The sequence below is a fragment of the Pipistrellus hanaki genome, assembly GCF_964339955.1.
Source record: "Pipistrellus hanaki genome assembly, chromosome: X".
NCBI lineage: Eukaryota > Metazoa > Chordata > Mammalia > Chiroptera > Vespertilionidae > Pipistrellus > Pipistrellus hanaki.
The window spans coordinates 1719473-1745860 of record NC_140524.1 but is presented as its reverse complement, the minus strand read 5'-3'; the positions used below and the strand labels follow the sequence as shown (position 1 = coordinate 1745860).

Here is a 26388-nt window from a genome sequence, read left to right as displayed (position 1 = left end):
CATAAAATGTCCATGCCGCCCTAGCGGTGTGGCTCAGTGGATAGAGTTTTAGCCGGTGGACTGAAGGGTCCTGGGTTCAATTCTGGTCAAGGGCACGTACCTTGGTTGCGGGCTAGATCCCTACCCCTGGTCAGGGCCCGGCCTTGGTCAGGGTGTGTGTGGGAGGCAACCAATTGATGTGTCTCTCTCACATCTATATTTCTCTTTCTCTGTCTCTCCCCCTCAATTCCATTCTCTCTAAAAATCAATGGAAACACATCCTTGGTGAGGATTAACAACAACAAAAATGTCCAATATATAAAATACTTATATATTTTACTACTAAAAGTGTTACATTACAGATTAATTCAGATAACTAAAACCTATCTAGAACTTCTTATTGCTCACAATGCCAGATTCATTACAGGAACAAAAATCTATAGACAGAATAAAATAACTCAAAGAAATATAAGCACAAAACCAAGAATAACCATAAAAAAGATTAGCAAACTACTCATATGGAATAAACAGTTAACACAGCAGGCCAAAGAAGACTTTAAAATTAAGTATAATATTCTCAGAGATAGTTCTAGATCACAAGTGTCAAACACAAGGCCCGCGGGCCAAATCCAGCCCGCCAGGCCTTGCAATGTGGCCCGCACCGCGCTGTCATCACTGCACTCCGCTGTCAGTTTATGACATTGTCAGTTTATGACTGTTCAGTAAACCATTCGGCCCGCGATTTAGGCTGGATTTTAGATTTTGGCCCCTTCTCTGATTGAGTTCGACACCCCTAGTCTAGAGGAAAGTGCATGAGGCAAAAGATAAAACTAGATCTTTTAGAAATGAAATATATCACTGAACTAAAATATTCAAGAGATGTGCTAAAAAAGAATAACAAAACACCCAGGGATGATATTAAAAATATTTACTGATGCCTTGGCTGGGGTGGCTCAGTTGGATGGAGCATCCTGGCACACTGAAGGGTCACCGTTCAATTCCCAGGCAGGGTATATAACCGAATTTCAGGTTCGATCCCCAGTCTGGGCACATATGGAAGGCAACTGATCCATGTTTCTCTCTCACATCATCAATCTCTCTCTCTCTCTCTCTTTGTCTCTCTGGGTCTCTCTCTTGGGAATCACTGAAAGGCATACCTTCAGGTGAAGATAAAAACAAATAAATGAATAAATAAATAAATGGTTGGGAACAACTCTTCCCCGCATAGGCCTCTTTAAAAATACACACACACCCTAACCGGTGTGGCTCAGTGGATAGAGCGCCCATCTGCGGACTGAAGAGTCCCAGGTTCTATGCCGGTCAAGGGCATGCACCTTGGTTGCAGGCACATCCCCAGTGGGGGGTGTGCAGGAGGCAGCTGATCTATGTTTCTCTCTCATTGATGTTTCTGACTCTCTATCCTTCTCCCTTCCTCTCTGTAAAAAATCAATATATTTTTTTAAAAAATTAAATACACACACACAGTATAGCACAAGTATCAAACAATCAGAATATACACCTAATCAGTGAGACTTGGAACAGTATGCCCTTAAAACTGTATGCTGGCTTAACTTCAGCCTTACACACAGATGAAAACTGAACCAGGGGATTTTTCCAGAATACAGTGCATAGGAACAAAGAAATGAAAAGTGTAAGAGACAGGGAAGCTGGATCCAGAAGTTTAAACGTCCACACGGTGGCACTTCTCCAAGGATGAAACAAGATAGTGGAAGGGAAGGAATGAAGAAGTAAACGTTATCAGAGCTCAGAAAGGACACACCTGCAGGCCCCTATGTCTCACCGCCTGCATGGAGGGTTTTACTTTCACAAAGTCCTTTACCTGCATACCTTATTGTGAAACTGTGATCTTATCATTTAGAGAGAATCCTAAATGCATTCAGAGAAAAAAATAAACTGAGTAGCTGCAAAGAAATAAGATCAAATCCATAACAATGGATACTATAAGACAGTCCCTTGAAAATTCTGAGGGAAATTTGTCTCGATCCTAGAATTTTATACCAAGCCTCTGTAGCATTCAGCCTTGAGGGCTAGATGAAACACTTTTGCTATGTACCGCTAAATTGTTTTTCCCAAACACCAACAACTGCAAACTTTCTGTGTCTAGATATGTAAACTATTTTTGAAAGAATTACTTGAAGATGTGATATGGCAAAATAATAAAAACGAGTCAAGAAGGTAGAGAGCCGAAACCGGTTTGGCTCCGTGGATAGAGCGTCAGGCTGAGGACTAAAAGATCCCGCATTCGATTCCGGTCAAGGGCATGTACCTTGGTTGCGGGCACATCTCCAGTAGGGGGTGTGCAGGAGGCAGCTGATAGATGATTCTCTCTCATCGATGTATCTAACTCTCTGTCCCTCTCTCTTCCTCTCTGTAAAAAATCAATAAAATATATTTTTTTAAAGGAAGAGAAAATAAAACAAATCTAAGTAAACATTGGTGGGGGAAAAAACCAACAACAGTCCTACTAATTGGCCAGGTGACCTCAACATGTAAGGGACACAGGTGAAAGAGAAAACTGAATGTATGTTAAGGCTCTTATTTTGTTGGCTAGGGTATGGAGTTAAGAGAAAAAGATAGAGATATTTGCTAGTTACATGTTTTTGAAATACAAAATCAAATAATATAACAGGTACAACTGTATGAAACAAACAGAATTACTCCGTAAATTATATGTAGCACTACATTTCCATTACCGCCAGTTAAGTGGACCCATCAGAAAATGGTCTCTCTCTACTTAGAATCTTTAATATCAATTTGAAAAGGGGCTATTGGAAATATTTACTCAATAGTTAACTGGGGGCCAAACTCTGTTAAGGATAGTTGATTTCCTCTTCTTCATCTTCCCAGAATTAAGAGACACGGAAGAGTGTTCCGTAGACAAGATGGGACGTGAAAACACAAGGCACAATATACAAAAACTGCTGGCAACCCAGGACACTGCAGAGCAGTGATTTTCAATTGGTGTGCTGCAAGAATTTTTAAAACATGCAATACCTGACCAGTTAGTCAGCGGCACTGAGCTAAATAGAAAATGAATTCCTATCTACTGTTAGCACACTACCTGTTCTTTTAAAAAATATAGTATATTTTATTGTTTTATAGAGAGGAAGGGAGAAGGACAGAAAGCTAGAAACATCCATTAGCTGCCTCCTGCACACTTCCCACTGGGGATGTGCCTGCAACCAATGTACGTGCCCTTGACCGGAATCGAACCTGGGACCTGTTTCAGTCTGCAGGCCGTCGCTCTATCCACTGAGTCAAACCGGTTTCAGCAACACACTGCCTGTTGTTGCAGTCCAAATCATTCCTAACTCACACAATGGGGGCTATTTGGCTTTGAGTTTTAAAAAATAGCACCAGCTTTTACTCAGGCAGAGTTCTTTTATCATTCTCAAGTCAGTGCCCAGTCCCACTGTGAAACCTAACCTGGTGTTTGGCTGAGGTCAGTCTAGAACTGGCAAAGTCTGGAAATGGGCTGTGACAACTACATACCAGAGACAGATGAGTTCAGTGTTCAATGCCACTCTTCATCAATATAGGTTTCTGCATGTTCTGTTGTCAAAGAGAAAAGGCTTTGACATAAATAATGGCCTATAATATCAGAGTAATTGAATGCAACATCCATAAAGAGGAAATAACGGACTGATATGGAAATCCAGCATGACATAACTGTTACTTTGCTGCCAAATATAAGGCAATGTAGTCTAAATTTGTTGCTGTGAGAGAAATGGTAATACAATGATTCCAGGAAATGATACAAGCTTTCCCTGATATCAGACTTCAGGGTAAAGATTTATCCACATGTATTTTTATATCCTGGTAGTCCTCAAAGTCAAATAGTTTGGATTCGCCTTGATTGGTTTGGCTCAGTGGATACAGCATTGGCCTGCGGACTGAGGGGGTCCCAGGTTCGATTCCAGTCAAGGGCATGTACCTTGGTTACGGGCACATCCCCAGTGGGGGGTGTACAAGAGGCAGCTGATCGATGTTTCTCTCTCATCAGTGTTTCTAACTCTCTATCTCTTTCCCTTCTTCTCTGTAAAAAAATCAATAAAACATGTTTAACAAAACAAAACAAAAAAAACACACAAAAAACCCCCAAATAGTTTGGATTTAATATAGTCTAGGTCTCAATACAACGAATACATTTCCAGTTTTGGTTTGGCAAAAAGATAAAACTCTGAAAATTTGGAAAATATATATGTAAATGAAATTACTGAGGAATTAAGCACCTCATAGTTTTTGGCAATCTTATTTCAGACCCTACCTATCCCTCAAGAGTATCTAATTCAACAATCTTTTGGTAACATTCACAGGAAAGAATTTTGGCGATGTTCACAAATAGAAAATAAAAATTATAATTCACATGTTCTTGAGCATTGTTTTCTCTCTCAACTTTGCTCTTAACGTAGCATTGGGAGTTTCCTTCCCTTTTTGGCTCACTGTATCTTATTGAAAAATCTCTAGAAATGATGGGCTGGAATTTTGAAGTAAAAACGAATTCTATACAAATCTCTCCACTGGTTTATAGGAGAGGGGGCCACCAGTCTCAAGGGTCCTTGCATGGCCTTGCTGTGTGTGCCTCTCTAGGACAGACACGCTGACATTTTCTTTCCTTCCTGCTCACTTTTTCTACCAGCACTGCCTATTTTTAAAAATATATATATTTATTGATTTTTTTACAGAGAGGAAGGGAGAGAAACAGAGAATTAGAAACACTAATGAGAGAGAAACATGGATCATCTGCCTCCTGCACACCTCCTACTGGGGATGTGCCCACAACCAAGGTACATGCCCTTGACTGGAAACGAACCTGGTACCCTTCAGTCCGCAGGCTGATGCTCTATCCACTGAGCCACACCGGTTAGGGTAACACTGCCTATTTTTTTTTGCCTTGTGGCTATCCTCTCAGCTGGAAGGTGGGCCATCACCTCTTTCGTGAGCTTTCATGTACACTACCTGCCTGACTTGCAATAATCCAAGAATACCAAGTTTCAGTCCTACTCCTGTACTTTCAACCTACTTTCCTTTATTTATTTATGTTAATCCTCACCCAGCGATATTCTTTCCCCATTGATTTTTAGAGAGGATGGGAGGGAGAGGAGAGAGAGAAACAACCATGTGAGAGAGACGTGAATTGGTTGCCCCCTCCCCTCGAGGTGCCCCTACTGGGGTTGGGGAAGGTGTCCCCCTCAGTGAGAGGGCCTGCGCTCTAACCACTGAGCACACTGGTCAGGGCCCTATTTTCCTTTAGAACGAGTTTTAAGAAATAACGAGTTTTCAATTTTTAAAGGTATCTATTCAAACTCACAGAAATTTCAATAAAATCTAATCTTATGGGTGTGACTCTTTTCTAAAACCCTATTAATTTTTCCTTTTATTTGCAAGGTCGTTGTATTCTCTGTAGATACTAGTAGAACCCTACTGCCAAACAGAAAGTGGTTAACATGTGCAATAAGGCAGAGTAAAAGTCCTAACAATATCACACAGAATCTGAGCGTTAGAAAAGACCTGAAGTTACAGGTTCAATTCCAATCAAGGGCACATGCCCGGGGCTGAGGGCTCTATCCCCAGTGTGGGGCATGCAGGAGGCGGCTGATCCATGATTTTCTCTCACCATGGATGTTTCTCTCCCTCTCCCTTCCTCTCTCTGACATCAATAAAAATATATTTTAAAAAAAGATCTCAAGGACCATGTTGTACAACCACCTCTCTTTTGTGTGTATGTGACCACCAGGGGTTTGAACTTAATACTTTTCAAAATAGGGTTCGGGGAAAAACTTCGATAAAACAAATCAAAACTACAAAATAAATGGTAATTGGAGCTAATTTGTTTTAAAAATGTGTTTGCTCGCTGAGCTCGCCTGCGTGGGGACGGGGGAGTCTGGCAGCGCACCGCGGCGAACTGTGTGGAAATGTTTGATCGCCAGAGGAGGGGCCGGCTGTTCCCCAGGAGGTCACACCTGCGGGAGCCCCGGAATGGCCCTGGAGGGACCGCCCGGGTGAAGAGGGCGAGGATTTAACCGCAGGGAACGGCGCGTTAGACCCGCATCTGCCAAAGGCTGTTGGAAACGGGTCGCAGCAACGGGCGCTTTGTAACCGAATTTCTGCACATCGCTGGGAATATTCTAGAATCCCGAACCCAGCCCTCACAATGAGACCCATTAAGTAGACTCTGTGGGGCTGGCAGAGTATTTTTTAAAACTCCTCCTCCCCGCCCCTTAGTCTCAGGTGCAGGCGAGGTTGAGATCCCGTTTTTAAGCAGGAAGCCAGAGGAAAGGCGGGTTTGGAGGGGGAGTGGCGGGTGTGGGGGCACAGATGAGCCGAAAGCCGTCGGGCAGGGCGGCTCCCGCAGGGCAGGGCCAGGAGCGGGTGAGGCCAGCGGGGAGGGCTGAGGGGCCGTTTTTTGTGCTAAAACTGCCTGGATTTGGGGGGTCGTAATAAGACCAGCAGCCATTCAACGCCATTAGAGTGACATTATCCCGTCAGCGGCCTGGCTTCTCCCTCCAATCATATTTTCTCGCACCTTTTCCCACAGTCATAAAAAAAAAAAAATAACGGCAACGCTTTCTATCCCACGGAAGGCGCATGAGCGGATCGTGGGAGGCGCAAAGGCCTGAGAAATCACCAGCCGGGGTCGCTTCCTGGCGATTCCAGAAGCACAACCCACGAAAACTGAGGAGGAGCGGGTGGCGGCCGCACCGGCGAACCGCCCGGGAGCGCGGAGAGTTACCTCAGGCAAACCGCAGCCTTTTAAAACCTGAGGGCCGCCAGGGCGAGGGCGGGGCGACCGCTGACGCTCACGGTGACGCGAGGCTCCGCCCACACAGCCGCTTCCGGTGGCGCGCGGCCGCGCTTCCGCTTTTCCCGCTCGCGCCTCGGCCCCGCCTATTCCCCGAACCCCGCCTCCCTCCGCCCTGCCTCCGCCCCGCCGCGAGCGTCCTGGCGCCCAACGGCCTGGAGAAAGGCCAGGAACTGTCGGAAGTCCCCCTGCAGGTTCCCCTTCCGGTCTGCTATCGACTTCCGCTTTGGGCCGTCAATATGGTTGCTGCGGCTGCCTGGCGAAGCGGACTCTGATCCGTGGCGGAGGCGCAGCTTCTCTGCGGCAGCCGTCCCGCTTCCCCGCCCTCCCCCCGCCCCTCGCTGCTGTCCCTGGGGCGGGCGGGCTCCTTGCTTCATGGGGGCGGGCCTCCGCGCCCGGCGCTCGGCTTCCTGTTCAGAAGCGCTCGGGCGGTAGGCGGCTGACTCTGCCCGCGCCCACCTCGGCGCGGCGACCGAGCCCCCCGGGAGGCTCCAGGGCCGCTGCGCCTCGCCCGACCCCGTGCCGCCATGCCCCCCGTGCAGCTGGAGAACCACCAGCTGGTCCCGCCCGGAGGCGGCGGCGGAGGCAGCAGCGGCCCCGCGTCAGCGCCGGCGCCTCCTCCCCCTGGAGCCGCCGTGGCGGCTGCTGCTGCGGCCGCGGCGAGCCCCGGCTACCGGCTGAGCACCCTCATCGAATTTCTGCTGCACCGGGCCTACTCGGAGCTCCTGGTGCTGACGGACCTGTAAGTGCCGCGATCCCATGCCCGCTCCGCAGTTCCCCTTCCCGCCCAAGCGGCGGAGGGGCCAGCACCGCTGTCTTCCCCTAGAGGCTGCTGTTTTCTCCTGTGCCGGCTGCTCGGAGCGCTGAGCTCCCGGGGCGTAGCGGAGGCGGAGGGAGGACAGAGGCTTGGCGTTTGGGGTCTTTCTGGAGAAGCAGCCACCAAGACTTGTTAATTATGCATGTTGCTAGGCTCGCATTGAGAACCTCACCTTGGGGATTCTTGCTCAGGTTGCCAGCAGAACTGGATTGATTTCTGGGCTGGAAGCGTTTTAGCCCGGAGCCCAACGTTAGGGTTGAGGAATACATAATCGAGCTTAAAAAAAAAAAATCTCAAAGATGCGAGATCTGTTTTACAGCATCTTGACGGTGCATTTGAGATGTGGGTTGTAATTGCTTCTGACTAAGCTTGAGCTCGGGAGCTGGAGTGTGTATCCAATAATACCATAATTTGGACCCCGGGTTTTTTTCTAGAACATTTGAAATCGTAACGCAGGTAGTGTAAGTAAAAGGTATTTTGTAACTGGTGTGCTGTTACAGTTTCTTGGTGTATGAAGAGAATTGATAAATCAAGTTACCCATGAATTGCCTTGGGACATGATTAGGATGTATGCCTTCGGAGGAGGGTCAGAGCACGGGAATGGTTTTCAGTGTGCTGAGAAAAGGCGCTATAAAATTCGGTGGCGTGTATACTGGACTATTTTGCATGTTTTATTCCAGGTTCAGGAAAAGTTGAGAATTACAAGTTTTTAATCTATATTAGTTTGTATCTTTTATCTGTTGCAGAACAGATCAGTGTTTTCAATGGAAACAATTAGTATATAGATATTAGGCTATAAATTGTCATAGTAACTTGTTAAAATATTTGTTTGCATATGACTAAAAGAATTTGAAAAGGTTCCTCATTCCTGTAAAACATCATTCTCACATTCTGTACTTTATTGAATGGGACAGAAAAAAGTCTACTCCTTTCTAATAAGAAACGTAAGACGTCATGATTAGGGATTATTGTAGTATTATACTTCTTTGTACCATTTATTGTTGGATTTCATAAAAATCCAAGCGTGTCCATGAGGAAATTTCATGTATGTGAAGGTTATGTGTCCTATGTTTAGCTCTGGCGAAGTGTTAAAAACTGCTGCTCTGAGTGGTTGTGTAATTTGTTTTCCCATAGGGATTTGTAGAAATTCTTTGAATTATTGTGGTGTTCTTGCTATTTTAGGACTTAGTTATGAAGAGACGAACATCTGTTTATTGCTGTAGAATAAGTATACCCTTTTAGTCCCATACACTTTACATGACTATGATTGCCGTACTTAGATCTCTAGCATAGATCTCCAGACTCTCCAGCCAGATGCCTACATGTAAATACTCACAGGCATTTAAGTGTCCAGGCCAGAACCAAACTCCTGCTTCCACTCAATCTTTCCAAACCTTTCCTGTCTCACGGAATAATATCTCGATTCCTCCTATTGTTGCTTCGGCCAAAAATACCGGGATAATTCCTGGCTCCTCTTTTTTCTAGCCCCACAGTACAGTTCAGCAGCAAGCCTGTCATCTTGGACTTCAGAATCTGACCGCTTGTCAGTATTTCCATCCAGGGCTAGTCCTTCGCCCACGTTACTTCAGTAGTCTGCTAACTGGTATCTTCACTGCTGCCTTTTCCCTCTTCAGGTTTTTCCTCCAAAAAATAGCCAGGATGATCCTTTGAGACCTGCTCACAACCCTCTCGTGGTTCCCCACCTCACTCAGAGTAAACGTTTTTATAGTCACCTATTTATAGGGTGACCATAAAATTGATGGTTGAAATCAGGACGCTTTTGGGCATGAAAGATGGTGCTGTTGGTAGTCATGTCAAAGCAGCAGGCATAAACTGGAACTATCTTGGGTAAACCAGGAATGTGGTCACCTTGGCTTTAAGGCCCTCTATCGGGGTGGGGGACCCTTTTTGCTGCCAAGGACCATTTGGATATTTATAACATCATTTGCAGGCCGTACAAAATTGTCAACTTAAACATTAGCCTGCTATTGTCAGATATTTAATTAACTCACCTCTAATGTCTTGGCAGGGCCAGACCAAATGATTTCGTGGGCCTGATACAGCCCTCCGGCCAGGTGTTCCCCACATTCATTCATTAATGTGCTAAATCGATGAGTAATCAGGTAACCCCTTGCATTGACCTGTGCCTGCACTCCCTCCCTCCCTCCCTCCCTCCCCCCCTCCCCCCTCCCCTCTAACTTCACCTGCCCTGCCTGCTCCCAGCAATCTGTGAGGTTTGCTTTCTCACCTCCTTCAGGCCTTGGTTCAGACTTTCTCTGACTGTCCTGGGAAGCTCTGTCTCCTCACTCTGTCCTCTGCTCACTGCTTTGTTTGGTTTCTCCCCGCCCTGGAAGCACAGTGAGGATGGATTTTGATTTGGTTGCTCCTTTCCCAGGGCCTAGGACAGTGCCTGACACAGTAGGGGATTACCTGATTATTCATTGATTTAACACATTAGTGAGTGGATTTTTAGAATGGTCATTGTAGATCATGGGGAATTTGATGGGAAGATTCGTTGTTGCTTTTGATAAGCTTTTTTCTCTCTTGATTTGTGGTTACCAAAATTAGTTTAGGGCAGTGGTCGGCAAACTCATTAGTCAACAGAACCAAATATCAACAGTACAACGATTGACATTTCTTTTGAGAGCCACATTTTTTAAACTTAAACTACATAGGTAGGTACATTGTTATTAACTTAATTAGGGTACTCCTCAGCTGGCCTTCGCTAAAAACTCAAGGGGAAAAAAGGCCGCATGTGGCTCGAGAGCCGCATTTTGCCGACCAGTGGTTTAGGGACTTACCTTGGAAGTTCCTAAGTCATGTATTTCTTCTTGTTCCAGGTAGGAACTGTCAGGGGTAATGTGTTAATAATGTAAGACCAGTGTTCTTATAAGAGTCTTATTTCTGCCACGTTTGATGCTTGTCTGTGAACTATGGAATGAAAAAGCAGCCTTAGCATTTAAGGTGATTTGGTTTAGGCCCCAGATTTCTGTTTTTTCCTTTGCTTGTCCACTTCCTCCTCCTGCCACACACTCCCACCCCCACCCCCCAATATACATGCCCCCATCTTAGAGTTTATACTCTGCCTTGACTCTTCCTATTTTTTTTAAACCTCTTTAAAATCAGAAAGTGCTAGCATTTCAGTTTTGTAAACTTAACCCACATTTAGGTTTAAATAAGTTTCTGTGACTTACCATTTCCAAAAGAGTAGCATTTTAAGGCTTTTGCCCCAAATGGTGGCTTTGTTATCTGGAAAGGAATTTAAAATAGGTTAGGAGGAATTTGGGGGGCGGGGATGTAGACAGCAAAGCCTGCCCTTTGTCCCTGACATGACACCGCCTGTGACATGGGATGATCCTTTCAGGGACAGGTGGAGAGCTGGAGCGATGACTGCTGTGCTTTCTACCCCAAAGGCTCTGTCTGTCTATCTCTCTGGCCCCCGTCGTTCTCAGTCTCTCCTTCCCTGAGGACAGGGGCCTGCTCTCAAGAGCTTCCACATGGAGAGGAACTCAGCAGCTGCTTTTACTCCTGTCTTCCAACAAAGCTGGACTTTCTGCTTCACCCTCTGGTCTGCCTGTTCTCCCAGCTCCTACCTGGTCTCCTTCAGTGCTGGGATATCTCAGCTCCCATCCCACTGTCTGCCATAGGGACTGTAGGTGACTGCCAGCCAGAGCTCCTTTTAATAGTTTTCCCTCGTGGTGGGCTTCGTCTGCCTGCACCTGTGGCATGTGGGTGGGAGAAGAGGGTCTAAGAAGGTCTCGGGGTATATTCTTCAAGAACGATGCACTGCTGGGGGAGGCTTCAGAGTTCAGGCTATTGAGTCTGGGACCCTGGAGTGACTCAGGAGGCAGGCAGCTCAGGGCCTTTCTCAAAGCATCTGTGGGTGGAGAGTGCTAGCGGCCAGGGGAAATGGTGACGGTGGTTGTGGCCGTCAGTCCTGGAGGACTAACTAGAAACAAAGAAATTAGGAAGACCCAAAACCTTACTGGAGCTGTTTGAAAGTAACAATTTACATCTGCTCACACGCAGCATCACAATTACTGCGAAGCCCTGGCGGACACTGGCTCTTTTGTGTGCTCAGCTGCCAGCTTTGCCCACAACAAAACCGGGAGGCGCCCTGCTTGGAGGCGAGCTTCCCCTGGATATGGGGGGACTGACACCTAAGTAGTGCTCTGCATCGGGGGCCACTTTGGCCTCAAAATAACGCTTTCTCTGACTCCGCTGTAGTGTGCTAATGTAAGGCTGGGGCTTCGTGAACGTGTGAGGTTCCTGCAATACTTCGGAAGCGTTTTGAATGGAGAGAAATGCTCCTTTGTTAGCTTCTCCCTGATAGCCGGATTGCTGGAAACTTATAAAAGAGTTGGTAGCCACACAGGCCTGTAGTGGCTGTTTATCTAGTTTTTCTGAAACCTAACGTGGTTAATAGGGCCAAAGTAAAAACTATTATCATGTTTTAATGAAGGTGTGCATATATTTAGTCATTTTCTTTTTTTTTTTCTTCTCAGACTGCCAAGGAAATCTGATGTGGAAAGGTGAGTATGAAAAAAACCTTCAATCTGTGTCTGTGTTGCTGTATCTATGAGTATGTGTGTGTATGTATGTGTGAGAGAGTGAGAGTGCGGCTGGACATGATGGCAGTGCTGCAGACCGGAAACCTAGGCCCAGAGAGCCGGCGTGATTTTTTCTCATCATTTCTTTGTAATTTCTTCATCCCCGACGATTCTTGGTGTGAGACCAGCTGTGGATCTTAGGTTTTAAAAACCTTTTCTAAGTCACTGGCCAGGTCAAGTCCCTGAGAAGTTGTAAAACAAAACGGAAGAAGCTAAGGAATAGACTGGCTTGAAAAGTTGGCTGCTCGTTTACCATTTGCTACAATGATGCAATTAGATATCTTTAGAGACTTGACATTTGCCTACTATTGTTGCTGTTTTAGAGTTGAGAGGATTTTGATTCAGTTGCAGTTTGAGGCTTAAGATACAACTAAACACTATTATGTTTCCATAGCGAAGGAGCAAGATAAATTACGTTTCAAAGAAAACTTGTGATGGAGATAGCATGGCTACAGCATAGGCTGTTTGGCTATTTTTTTTGGCACCTCTTATGCTCCTTAGTTTAACCTTTTAAATGCCAAGCCACTGGAGAGGATTTTAGCCTTTATTGATAATTACACTCTCCCCCTACCCTCAACTGACCTTTCTGATAGAATGAGACATAGATCAGAAAGAGGTGAAAGGAAAAGTGAAGCGTGCCTGCGTTACGGTTTGGCTGGCCAGTTCTACAGGAGGGACATGGAAATGAAAGTCAGGATGTGTGCTGTCCACTCGCGGGTGGGCAGGGCTCTGGAGAACCTCTCCCTGAGACGGCGTGGCGAGAAAGCACGGTGTAAAGACCCGCGGTACGGTGGGCCGAAGGGGGAAGCCAGATCACTGACGTACAAATAGGCTTGTCCTGGAAGAGGAGCCTTAGAGGGACAGTCAGTGCTGAGCCCCTGTGCTGAGGTGCTGCCAGATCATGATGCACCTTTAACATCCTGCCGTGTCCCTCTTGCCTGTGAGGCTTGCCCATTTTTTCTTTTAGGATCCTTCACTGGCAGAAGTCACAACTGTATTTGCCCCCTTGATTCTTCTCCTTATACTTCCAGTAATATTGCTGGCTGATCCTTAAGAAAGCCTGTCAGACCCTGGCCGATTTGGCTCAGTGGATAGAGCGTCAGCCTGTGGACTGAAGGGTCCTGGGTTTGATTCTGGTCAGGGGCATCTACCTTGGTTGCAGACACATCCTGAGGGGAGTGTACAGGAGGCAGCTGATCCATGTTTCTCTCCCATCGATGTTTCTAGCTCTCTATCCCTCTCCCTTTCACTCTGTAAAACATCAATAAAATATATTAGAAAAGAAAAGAAGAAAAAGAAAGCCTGTCAGGTTATTTGTGGGCTATGTGTGCCTTTAAAAAAAAACATTTTTATTGATTTCAGAGGGAAAGGGGGAGTGAGAGAGAGAAACATTGATGATGAGAGACAATCATGGATCAGCCTCCTGCACACCCCCTCACTGGGATCAAGCCCGCAACCTGGGCCTGTGCCCTGACTGGGAATTGAACCGTGATCCCCTGATTCATAGGGCAACGCTCAACCATTGAGCCACACTGTTCGGGCATATGTGTGCTCTCAATAGGAGCTCAACTCTCTAGTCTTCAGTCAGGATTATACTTCAGCAGACATTTTATTCTGGTACCTTGTACCATAGTATTGCTGTTGGCGAGATGCAGAGATGTGGATCGGATCTGCAGGTCATTGAACAGCTGTACTAAGATTGACAGGTCAGAACCCAATTGGAGAGAGCCTGGTGTGCTGTTTGGGTCCTGTCTTTGGTCCTGGCCCATCAAAGATGCTTTTCAGTGTCGTAGGTAAACCCTGAGAGGTCTGATTATCAGTTCTGTAGATGACATGAAGTTGAGAGGTCCAGCTAATACATCGATTGACAACATAAAGCCTTTAATTAAGCTTTAAAGACTTTATAAGGAGATGAATAAGCATTGAGAAAAAAAGGATTATAGTGGGCATAGAATAGAAATAGTATGGACAGACATAGTTTTTACTTTTAGTACTCAACTTACTTTCTTTGCTTGGCTAATTGAATATCTAAGTTTATCATTGAAATTCGTTTGGTACAGTTGCATGGCTAAATTCTTTTATTATTTAATTTTAAATTGTGCCCTTGCTTTTGTAGGAATAATACAGTTGTGAGCTCTATTTCAATTCTTTCCTCTTACCAAAAGGTTACTAATGCATAACTCATAATTTCAATTATAAAATTCCTAATTCCTAATTTGGTCCCCTCTGTGACCCAGTTGATGTCTATATAGTAACTTTATATCTATGAGTTTACTATATTTTAGCAAACAACTTTTATTGCAATATAAAATTAATTTTTAAATGTGATTTATTGCTAAAACATTCTTTTGAATTTATGACAGATAATAAAGCATATGCAGGTGGTATATAAAACATAATAATTTATATGTATTTAGATAAATATTTTTAAGTGGTTCATTTTGTTGTAATGGTTTTAAACAAAGATTGAGACATACTTTAGCTCAGATTAAATAAACTGTGAAGTTCTCGTTTAAATATGCTGATTTATTAAGAATTGTTTTATTTTTATAGGAAAATAGAAATAGTACAATTTGCTAGCCGGACACGTCAGCTCTTTGTTCGATTACTAGCTTTAGTAAAATGGGCCAATAATGCTGGCAAAGTGGAAAAATGTGCGGTGAGTTAAACTTTTTATTTTACTTTATATAAAAAAACTTTGTGGAATGTTAATTTACAATAGACAGAGATTCTAATTTTAGCTTTAACTGACATACACTGATTTGAGAAACATTACTTATGTGAAAAATATTTCTGATGATAATGTATAATATATTTCTGTAGAAGCTTAGTATTTGCTTATGGACAGAAAGAAAACTAGGCAATATCTGGAGACATCATTAACCAGAAGATATTAATTAAGAGGCTTTGACTAAATGGGGGAGTGGTTAACTTATATTTGTATGGTTCCTTAGTTTGCAAAGTACTCCCTTATATTTTGCCTGTTGATTCTTGACGCTGTGAGCTTGACAGTCAGTATCTCTTATTTTACAAACGAGGAAGCAATAAGTTTCCTGGAAGTTAAGTGGCTCCTTCAAGGTCACAGAGCTGATAACGGCATATATCTGTTTGTTTATTCATCTACTCCTTCTCCAAACATTTACTGAGCACAGGTTAAGATGTTCAGTGAAAAGTTAGGTGTTAGTAAAGTATATCAAATCGAAGTGTTCAGTTCAAAATGGTATTAAATCCCAAGTTATGGGTATTTAAGTTACCTGTTTGTTACTACTGAGGTGTGCTTCAATAACATATCAAACAAAAACCAAAACTCTTAGTTTTGATATCAAGCCATATTGCATTCATCTTTCACTGATTCATAGTATAGTGTTGTTATTTATTTTGAATTGGCTATTCAAATAAGTAATTCTGATAAAGTCTCATTGAATTTATGTTGTTTCCATTTTGTGGATGCAGATACAGATGTGTTTATGTCAAAGATAAAGTTCATCAGCTAGAGAATTAGAGGATTATTTGTGTTTTGACACTTCTGTTCTCAACCTAATGATTATTCAGTGTCTTTAGAGGTGCTTGAGATTAATAGATCATGATCTTTAGCCATGCCAGACATATTACATGTATAGCTGAGTGTATAAATATACAGTTTAGTCTGATTAATGTTTTATCTAAGAAAAAGAGAAATATCTCTTATTCTATTAGAGCTATTTAAAAAAACAAAACCCAGCTTTATTGAAATGTAGTTTACATACCATACCATCTACCCATTTAAAGTGCACAATTCGGTGGCTTTTAGTGTATTCACAGGAACATGCAACCATCACCGCGGTCAATTTTAGAACATTTTCATCACTTACTCTTTAGCTGCCATCCCCAGCTACCTGCCCGTAGCCCTCAGCAAGCAATAATCTGCTATCTCTATAGATTTGCCTCTCCTGAACACTTCATATAATTGAAATAATCATATGTGGGCTTTTGTGACTGTCCTTTACCAAGCATAATGGTTTCAGGGTTCACTCATATTATAGCATGTAGTGGCACTTCATTGTTTCCTGTAGCTGAATTGTATGGCTTTTGTTTATCCACTCACCAGTTAATGGCCACTTAGGTTATTTCCAGTTTCTGGCTATTACGAATAATGCTGCTATAAACATTCACGTACAGGTCTGTGTGGACATGTGTTTTCATTTCCCTCGGGTGTATAGCTAGGAGTGGACTTATAGGTCATATAGTAACTGTGTTAAATTATTTGAGGACCTGCCAACTGTTTCCAAAACGCTTGTCCGTTTGACATTCCTGCCAGCACGGTGGGAGGGGAGGGCTCCTCTCTCCCTGCGGACACTTGTTCTTGTGTGGCATTCTGATGCCAGCTGTCCTGGTCGGTGGCACGGAGCGGCTCATTGTGGGCTTCGTTTGCATTTCTAGGATGACTAATGGTTTTGAACATGTGCTCTTGGCTATTTGTATATTTTTCTTAGAGAAATATCTCTTTGGTGCTCAGTTAAATTTTAAAGGAAGATTATTAGCCATATTAGCAGCTGGTATGTGAGTACTTAAAAGAAAAAAATCGAACGTGCTGATCATTAGGGGCCTACATGGAGTCACTAATAAGTTACTCAGAACTAAAGTTTTCGTCTTTCTGCATTTGATTTCCAAGACAAAGGAGTGTAGCTGGAGTTAGTATATTTTGAGTTGAGTAAGGTGGTTTAGAGTGTTTCACTAATTGCCCATGTTTAGGGTAGAGGGACTTGGGCTGGATACACTGTGGCACCCCATTGGGGTTGATGCATGTCTTCCTGGAGGCAGGTCTTTGCTGTTCTTTGGCCTTGGCTTTGGCCTGATAAGCATTTTTAGTGTAAAGGGAGAATTGGGACCTAAATCTGAGTAAAAAACCAGTTCAGAAGTTGAGAGAAGATTAAAAATGGTTCTAAATATGTTAAAATCAGACACATTCCAGTCCTGCATTACGTTGGGATGGGAAAGCAGATCTTGCTTATTAGAGATTCATAAAGATTCATGAACAAAAGATTAAGGCCTTTTAGTTAACTCCGAGCTTGCTGTGTGCTAGCAATGGCTTCTAATAAAGTGTTGGTGGCATTAATAGAAATCCATTTTACTAGTGTGGGGGCGCAAAAAAATATTCCTCCCATCTTTCTAAGTTCTTCTGATTAGGCGAATAACCAAATTAACATGAGACATTAATAGGAGAAAATGTCCAAATGTATTAATCTGTACCTACGGAGGTTACATAAGACTGAGACTGGAGGACGCGCTGGGCAGGGAGGTTTATATGCTATTTTGGAAAGGAGAGGGAGGCAGGGGCCTGGTGTTTCAGAGAGAAAAAGCAGGCAATTTACAGGTAGCTGGGAAAGAGCAAGCGTGGTAAACATTCTTGCTGGGCCACCCAGAAACAATGGGGCGCAGAGGGGAGCCCAACAAACAGGCTCTGCCGGATTCCTCCCTGTCTGCCACATCTCATTTCCATTATGATGCTAAGGTGATGCTCCCTTTCCTTAAACAGGCTTTTCCATCCAAATTCCTTTAGACAGGCGAGGTTCTCTCCTTGTTTCTTAAAAATAACCAGCTTAAAATATCCCCCAAAGTATATGTTGGGATGGCAAAACTTGGGTCCCTTCCACTAGTCTCAGAAGGTAGCACTTGCACTGCTGGGCTTTGCTGGTCTAATAGAGTTGGAAGAAACGTTTGTAGATAGAGTCTCTGATTGACTGACTTTTTTTGAGCAAGTGTCTTAACCTAAGCCTCAGTTTTCTTATCTCTAAGCTGATGGTGATTGTATGGTTTTGTCTGTTTCCTGGACTTGTGACAATCAGATAATAAAATGTGTGGAAATGCTGAGAAAGTGTAGGGCATGATGTGGTATACATTCTGGATGCCGTATTTAAGTTGGCCACTGCCACACAAGCATCTGCAGGTAGTGGGACAAGGATGGGAGTCGGGAATTTGGAGATGTGAAGACTAATGGAAGTTACATGGAATGGTTAGCTTGAAAATAGGTTGGACGTCCCCGATTTGAAGGGCATGAGAGACTAAGTATTGTTCCAGAATAGAAGTAGGAGATAGACGTTTCAAGGAAATAGATTTCAGCTTTGTAACGAGCCTAGAGCTCCGATGCCCTTGTGAAAGGCAGCATTGGGCATAAAGTTGACCTAGATCTCATACTGAGCTATGTTTATTGCGTGTTTTATATGTTCTTGGCACTGCTCCAAAGGTTTCATATGCATTAACTCTTTTTGTTGTTGTGTTACTCCTCACCGGAGGATATTTTTCCATTGATCTTTAGAGAGTGGAAGGGAAGGGGAGAGACAGAGAGAGAAACATTGATGTGAGAGAGACCCATTGATTGGTTGCCCCCTGCACTTGCCATGAACAGGGCTGGGGATAAAGTCTGCAACTGAGGTGCGTGTCCTTGACTGGAACTGAACCCAGGACTGTTTAGCCTGTGGGCGATACTCTATCTGCTGAGCCAAACCAGCTAGGGCTGCATTAACTCTTAATCCTCAGAACAGTCTCATGAGGTTGGAAATCATCTCCATTTCACAGTTGAAAAAACTGAGGTGCAGAGGGATTGAGTAACTTCCCCAAGGTTATAGGGTCAGTTAAGTTACAGAGTTAGCATTGAGACCAAGGTCGTCTGGGTCCAGGAGTCCACACTTCAATGCCAACTGTTAAAAATTTTAACTGAAAGTCTTTTTGAAAGAGATGGTTTGCCATTTATTAGGCTATTGCTAGCAAATAAACAAACAAACAAACAAACAAACAAATAAATAAGACTGTCTGGGGCAGGGAGTCTAAACCACCAGCAGCATGTCTAGGTAGGAAAGACAGACATGTCTGTCCTGGAGTTTTGCCAGTGGTTGCATACAGCAAGTTGGGGGTGGGGAAGATGTAAGCCATTCTGAAAGGCTGTCCATTCGCTGTAGACAGAGGGGTGGGGGAAGGTGTAGCTAGGGCTAATTCCATGACTTAACAAGTGGAGGAGGTTCTTGGGGTTCAAGGTGCCTGGCTCTTCTCTCTTTTTAGATAATCTCTGAAACAGCCAGCTGGCAGTTTATCTAATAATCCCAACCTACACTAAGGAGTCTGCGCAGCCTTTAGTCGGTTTTGCACTGCACCTAACTGGTTGACCCCCCTTTCTGTCCCTTGCTTCCACCCTCTGGCCTTCTGGAAGTTAATTTAGGACATCTCAGCATCTTCTCCTTGTCGCCAACCAACTCCAGAAGTCTGTAAGAGTAGTAAAAAGGATTTTATTCTGTTTATGTTTTCTAATGTGATAGTGTGTATCTGGAATGTTAAGGATGAAGAAACGAATTAAATTAATAGAAGGTTCTTGCCGGAACCGGTTTGGCTCAGTGGATAGAGCGTCGGCCTGCGGACTGAAAGGTCCCGGGTTCGATTCCGGGCAAGGGCATGTACCTTGGTTGCGGGCACATCCCCAGTGGGGGGTGTGCAAGAGGCAGCTGATCGATGATTCTCTCTCATCGATGTTTCTAACTTTCTATCCCTCTCTCTTCATCTCTGTGAAAAATCAATAAAATATATTTTAAAAAAAATTAATAGAAGGTTCTTGCTTTCAAAAAGATACTGGGGGAAATTACTTTTTAATAATTTTTTTTTTATCCTCACCTAAGGATATATTTTGTTTTGTTTTTAATTGATTTGAAAGAGAGAGGAAGGGAAGAGAGAGAGATACATCGATGTGGGAGAGAACCGTCAGTCAGCTGCCTCCCACAGCATCCCGCGGCGCACCACCTTTTGGTGCCCTGGATGACGCTCTAACCAAGTGAGCCACACCAGCCAGGGCTGGAAATGTTTAGAAGAAATATTTTATAACAGCAAATACCTATATTAATTCCCCTTGAAGTTTACTCTGAAAGGAATCAATGATATTTGAAGTGAAAAGTTGCTGGTTTCCAAGGAAGCGTAATTAATGCATTTACCCTTTGCTTTAAAGATGATCTCGAGCTTTTTAGACCAACAAGCCATCTTGTTTGTGGACACTGCTGATCGCTTGGCCTCATTAGCTAGAGATGCCCTGGTCCATGCACGCCTACCTAGTTTTGCCATCCCGTATGCCATTGATGTATTGACTACTGGGTCTTACCCACGGCTGCCAACCTGCATTAGGGTAAGTACATTCTCTCCCACCAACCCCATTCCTAAAAGCTGAAGGCTTTGGCATTGGAACTACTACAATATCAAGTAGACCACCAAAAACCTTCATACTTTCACAACAAATATTTACTTGCTTTTTCCTGTATAACTAAAATTGCGTTTTGTTTAAGTAAATTGGGGTCAGAATGTGAGCAGCTATGAAAATGGGTGGATCACTTTTTTTCGCTGAGGGAGGGCAGATATGCAGGTGTAACTTACATCTATTTCCCATATGAAAATACTGCATGCTGCTTGCTTTTGGGAAGTGTTTTAAATGTACTGTGCTGGTTTTTGACTGCCTTAGTAGCATTGGATTTTATACTTCTAAGCAGCAGTGGACATCATCTCGTGGCAGTAAGGTGGTTTCATAAACAGAGCAGGAAGAAGATCGTGTTGCATGACCGTCTTAGCGGGGTGACTGGGGGAATCGCGAGGCACTCTAATGCATGAGAATAAAGGTCACTATTATTGGCTGTAGAAGGCAGGAATGAGTGTTAAGATTCTCTTGGGTAAAGTAAGAACATACTACGTTAAGAAGACACAGCTAAAAAGTATGCCCCTTTGTACATTATTTTAAAATCACTTAAATTTTTTTGAAGGACAAAATTATTCCTCCAGACCCGATTACCAAAACTGAGAAACAAGCCACCCTTCACCAGCTGAACCAGATCCTTAGACATCGGCTTGTAACCACCGATCTTCCGCCTCAATTAGCAAATCTTACCGTTGGTATGTACCTGAAGGCTCTCATTTTAAGAATTGTTGGAATTTTTTTTAAAGCTTTTGGGATTTTATTAAAAGAAATGTCATTACGAGGTTTTGCCCTACAATTCTGGTGGTGTTTGAACCTGTGGCTGGTCAGCCCTGCCGTTTATTTCTCTTTTATGACCTGGAAACAGGGCTGGTATTTGAAGCTGACAGGCGGTGAGATCACTGTTGCTCCTTGATGCTGGGAGAGTTGCCTTTGGTTGCTTAATGACCCAGAACCTGGCTATTGCTTATGCAGGGACCACTGAATTGTTCGAACATTTGTGAAAAAACATGCAATCTGTTTACAGTTTCTTAAACGCAAGACTGAAGGCTCCGGGTTAGCAAAGAGCTGCTTACTCTTTTTTCTTTTTTTTAGCAAAGTAGACTTACTCTTCTTCTTTTAAAAGCAAATGGCCGGGTGAAGTTCCGAGTTGAAGGAGAATTTGAAGCCACCTTGACTGTAATGGGAGATGATCCTGAGGTTCCATGGCGTCTTCTCAAGCTAGAGATTCTAGTAGAGGATAAGGAAACAGGAGGTAAATCGTAAATATGGATTGAAATCCTAAGTATTGATTTAAATGTTGGAGTTTTTATATCATTGAAACATTTTGGCTGAATAATAAATATGGTTAGCAATTTATCCTGTAATTTGAAGCAGATTTTATGGTAATCATAGTTACCTTTATCCACTAATATGGATAAAGCCATATCAGTGTTTAAGTATATGTTCTCTAGTTTCCATAGATAGTTTCAGTTCTTTTTTAAAAATTTATTATTAGTTAATATATTTTTCCATAATTGGTACTATGATGATCTGTACGCTTTTCTGATTAACCACTTTGTTTTCTCCTGTGAATGGAAGATGGACGAGCCTTGGTTCATAGCATGCAAATCAACTTTATCCATCAGCTGGTACAATCTAGGCTCTTTGCTGATGAGAAACCTCTTCAGGACATGTACAATTGCCTGCGTATCCTTCTGGAATGTGAGACACATGTTTAGAAGGAATTGTGTCTCCTTCTCACCTCCGCATTTCCATCTGCCCCTCATCTTAAACCGTAGCAGCCAAACTCTCCCCATCCACTGTTTTGGGTAGAAATGGGGCTGGGGAAACTATTCAATGTGAAGGATAGTAACCTGAAGTAAACCAAGTTGTAAATTTACTATTGACTTTGCGGGTAAAATAAAAAAATGATGAATTAGAAGTAGTGCTATTTGGAGAAAAAATAGTACTCTGGTCTACCCATATTCTCTAAACCATGATGAATTAAGGGGCAACTTAATGGTTCGTTTATATTGGATCAAAATTAAATACACATTTTTCTAAAACTATGCCACAAATGATGCCGCTTTTTAGGATAAAGCCATTGGCGAAATATAATTCCAGAAATTTCTTTCAGAACCAGTTCTTCGGAATAGAGCTTTTGTTAACTGAAGTTTGCTTGTACTTCGTTGGCTGTTGTAGTAATATGTATCGTATTTGCTTAACGAGATCCATCAGATTCTTTTTGCTTGTCACTTCAGTTAGAAGTGCTACATTCCCAAACTCTGATGTTAATCCGGGAGCGGTGGGGAGACCTTGTGCAGGTGGAAAGGTACCATCCTGGGAAGTGCCTCTCCCTCTCCGTCTGGAAGTAAGTAAAGCTGGCTCTGGCGGGTTCCAGCTCTGACTGTAAACACTCTTTGTTTCTCTTTCTCTCTCGTACATCTGATGCACTGTATGCTGACAGCTGTGTGCCTCCCACAATGTGCTTTTGTGTAGTAAGGCCCCATGGTATCATAGAAACTATAGAGGACATCTGTAAAGGACAGCTTTCTTAGAACGTGGTATGTTTTAAGTATGTAGACATCTATCTGTATTAAGACTTACTCTTAAAAAGTGAGATGATTCTGGGCTCATACCAGATTGCTAAGAGACTTAGATTATTGGATATTGTTTTAAAAACAAACCTGCTTGCTTATCACAGCTTTACATTTTGAATTGCTACTTTTAACATCTTTTTGGGGGAGGGTTTTGGGAAAAATTAGTATCGAGCTGCTTACAGTCCCAGTTTCCTATTCGAACTTTGCTTGATCCCCATTTTCTGGAAAGGAATCCGAGATGAAGAGATATCACTTAGAATACAGTTTGTTCTTTTTTGGGATTTTTTAATTTACTTGTATGCATGTGTTTTATTTTTAAATTCTGTGGGTGTGTTTTTTGGTTTGTGGGGTTTGTGGACTTTGTTGTTTTTTTTTGGATGCAGTAAATCAAATATTGTGTTTGATTACAGAATAGCTGTCTTCCCAATAGTAATGTAGTCCCTCCACAAACAGTGAGGGACTGCCATGTTCTGGCCTCTGGCTAAGGCACACAATGGATTGCCTCTACTTCATTCCACAAGTTAACAGGCGTTGTTGAAAAAATTGTATGTTTTCTCTCTTTAGTCAACAGGTTCTTGGGAGAAAAACAGGAACGGCATCTGTTCACAAAGTTACAATTAAAGTCGATGAGAATGATGGCTCCAAGCCTTTACAGATTTTTCATGATCCTCCTTTGCCAGTTTCTGATTCCAAATTAGTAGAAAGAGCCATGAAGGTAGAGATCTCAATATATTTTAATATTGGTTTAATTAAATGGATATAATGTAACATCATTTATACTTAAACTTTTAGTGTAAATTCTTTAAATTACCTAATTCTTCCTAATACCCTTTATGGAACTTGTTTTAAATGACTGTTACGCTTCTGCATTTGTTATTTTTTAAAATCTAATATTATAATTAAAAGATGTTCTTTCATATTTGATAATTTTGATCAGATCATCATTTTGTTTTTAAGGCCATTTAGTCTATGATAACTGATACATATAGTATCTTGATCTATACTCAACAGAATGTTACGTGTAGTCTTTAAGCGACCAGTACCACATGTTTATTTTTTTACTTTAAGTTTGTGCTTAATCATTGTGATTCTAAAAGGAAATATCTTGAAGCACAATAATCTGCTCAAGCTTTCAAGTAAAAATGTCTAAATTGCACGTGCGATTCTGTTGTTCTTATCTCTGCAGATTGACCACTTATCAATAGAAAAGCTCCTGATTGACAGCGTGCGTGCACGAGCGCATCAGAAGCTCCAGGAACTGAAGACCATTCTTAGAGGCTACAATGCCAATGAAAACTGTAGGTGCTTTTAAATGGGCGTCTTCGTCTTTCTTTTGTTTACATTAGTATTCCTTTTATTTTCTGAAGGGTCAGTCTTAACATGCCCTCTTTCCTGCTATATAGTGTTGTTGTGAAGGTGGGACATGCTTGCATTTTAACCTGTGATCTACCCAGCTTGTCCTAACTTTTCCCTTATTTTCTTTTGATTCAGCTTGGCCTTACTTTTGAAATGCATGCATATTGACCCTCCTTAAAACTCTTTTTTTCCCTATTGGAATGGAAGCTATTTTAACATTTTAATCTGAATTTTATTTCTTTTAGGTTTTCTCCTAAGGTTAAGGCAGCTTTGCAAATGTTTATAATGTAGTTATAAAACGTGCCTCTTTGAAGCAAAATGTATGCTTTGTCCTTTAAAACCTTTTTTGAATTGTTAACACATTAACAGGGTTCAAAATAAGAAATACAGAGAGACACTCAGTGAAAAATCGTCTTCCAGTTACCTAGTAGATTCAGAGCTTTGGAAGATAGTCATTTAGAAAGTAAGTACTTTTCGTTCTAGAAACACAGTTTCACGGTATCATTATGGGCATCTGTACTGTCCCCGCCCTAGTTGTTGGCTGTGACTACCTGTGCCCACAGCGAGCAGCCTTTCAGTGAGATGAGTTGAAGTCCCATATAAGTAAGAAGTCCTAATGGCGCTAGCAGCAAAAGTACTGCGTTTCATGATCACAGAGCCACCGCAACCCATTATCCTTCCAAAGGTCCAGACTAGTCCCACTGGAATGAACTGCTCTGATGAAGTAGAGAAACTGCCTGAAGAAAAGACAGGAAGTCGGGAAAATAAATTTGTGTTTAGAAAACATAATCTCCAAGGAAGGTGAAAAAGAGGATCTGAGACAAGCTAAAAGAGGAAGGGTAGCTTACCTTAAAACGCAAATGTGAGCCTTAAAGAAATAGAGGGTGTGGCAGGCTCTGGCAAATGGAGCTGTTCCATCTACTTTGAGGGGGCGTGTCCTTTAACCCCATCAAGTTTAGCATTAGATTTCTCAGGTTTTAAATTTAAATTTAATTATAAGATGTAGTGTAAATTGGCCCCCCTCCCATTTTAATCCCTCAAGCAATGTAACTAAATACAGACCTAAAATTTATGATTGGAAAGCATAATTAAAACTCTCATTGGACCCTCCTTTTTTTTTTTTTGCTTTATTGAGATACTAGTATGTGGGGAGTGTCCCTCAGCACCCTCTCCAATCTGGGATCTCTTAGGAGACATCCCTCTCTCAATCTGGGACTGTTGGCTCCTAACCGCTCACCTGCCTGCCTGCCTGATTGCCCCTAACCACTCTGCCTGCCGGCCTGCTCGCCCCAACTGCCTCTGCCTCTCCCTCGCCACCATGGCTTTGTTTGGAAGGATATCCAGAAGGTCTCCTGGTCTAATTAACGTATTACCCTTTTATTAGTATAGATAATTCACATATAATTCACTCATTCTGTGTGTTTTTTAATATATTCAAAGAGTTGTGCAACCATTACCACAATCTAATTTTAGAACAATTTATCATCCCCGAAGGAAATGATGTACTCATTAGCAGTCACTCCCCCATTCACCCCTCCCACCAGTTTCCTGGCAACCACTAATCTATTTCTGTCTATAGAATTGCCTTCCGGGACATTTCAGAGTAATATCACATATATGTTCCTATGAATGGAATGGCTGGGTCATATAGTGACTCTGAATGTTTTACCTTTTGACATGTTTAACACCTATTTTTTATTCCATTACTAGCACATGAGGATTCTAGTTTTTCTCACATCCTCACCAATACTTGTTATATTGTCTATCTTTGTTTCTAGCCACCCTGGTGGGTGTGAAGTGGTATCTCATAGTGGTTTAGATTTGCATTTTCCTAATGATTGTTGAGCATCTTTTCACTTACCTTTTTTGGAGAAATGTCTATCTAGATCTTTTGCCCATATTATACTTAGATTAATTATCTTTTTATAATAGTTCTTCATTTAAGTTCCTTTTCATGTATCATGATTTGCAAGAATTTTTTTTCATTCCATGAGTTGACTTTTCACTTTCTAAATGGTATTGTT

At 42.6% G+C, this 26388-nt stretch overlaps 1 protein-coding gene across 2 annotated transcripts in view; it reads left to right on the top strand.

Moving 5' to 3' along the window:
- The first annotated feature begins 7021 nt into the window (after positions 1–7021).
- The window catches only part of MED14 (mediator complex subunit 14), a 60262-nt gene continuing 40895 nt past the window's right edge, over positions 7022–26388 (top strand). For both annotated transcript variants that reach the window (XM_084870106.1, XM_084870105.1), the window contains exons 1-10: positions 7022–7544; positions 12125–12151; positions 14783–14888; positions 20196–20369; positions 20995–21124; positions 21553–21681; positions 22008–22115; positions 22647–22779; positions 23573–23723; positions 24195–24306. In XM_084870106.1, coding sequence (XP_084726232.1) covers positions 7330–7544; positions 12125–12151; positions 14783–14888; positions 20196–20369; positions 20995–21124; positions 21553–21681; positions 22008–22115; positions 22647–22779; positions 23573–23723; positions 24195–24306 — 1285 coding nt within the window. In that variant the 5' untranslated portion in view covers positions 7022–7329. The remainder of the gene's footprint in view (positions 7545–12124; positions 12152–14782; positions 14889–20195; positions 20370–20994; positions 21125–21552; positions 21682–22007; positions 22116–22646; positions 22780–23572; positions 23724–24194; positions 24307–26388) is intronic.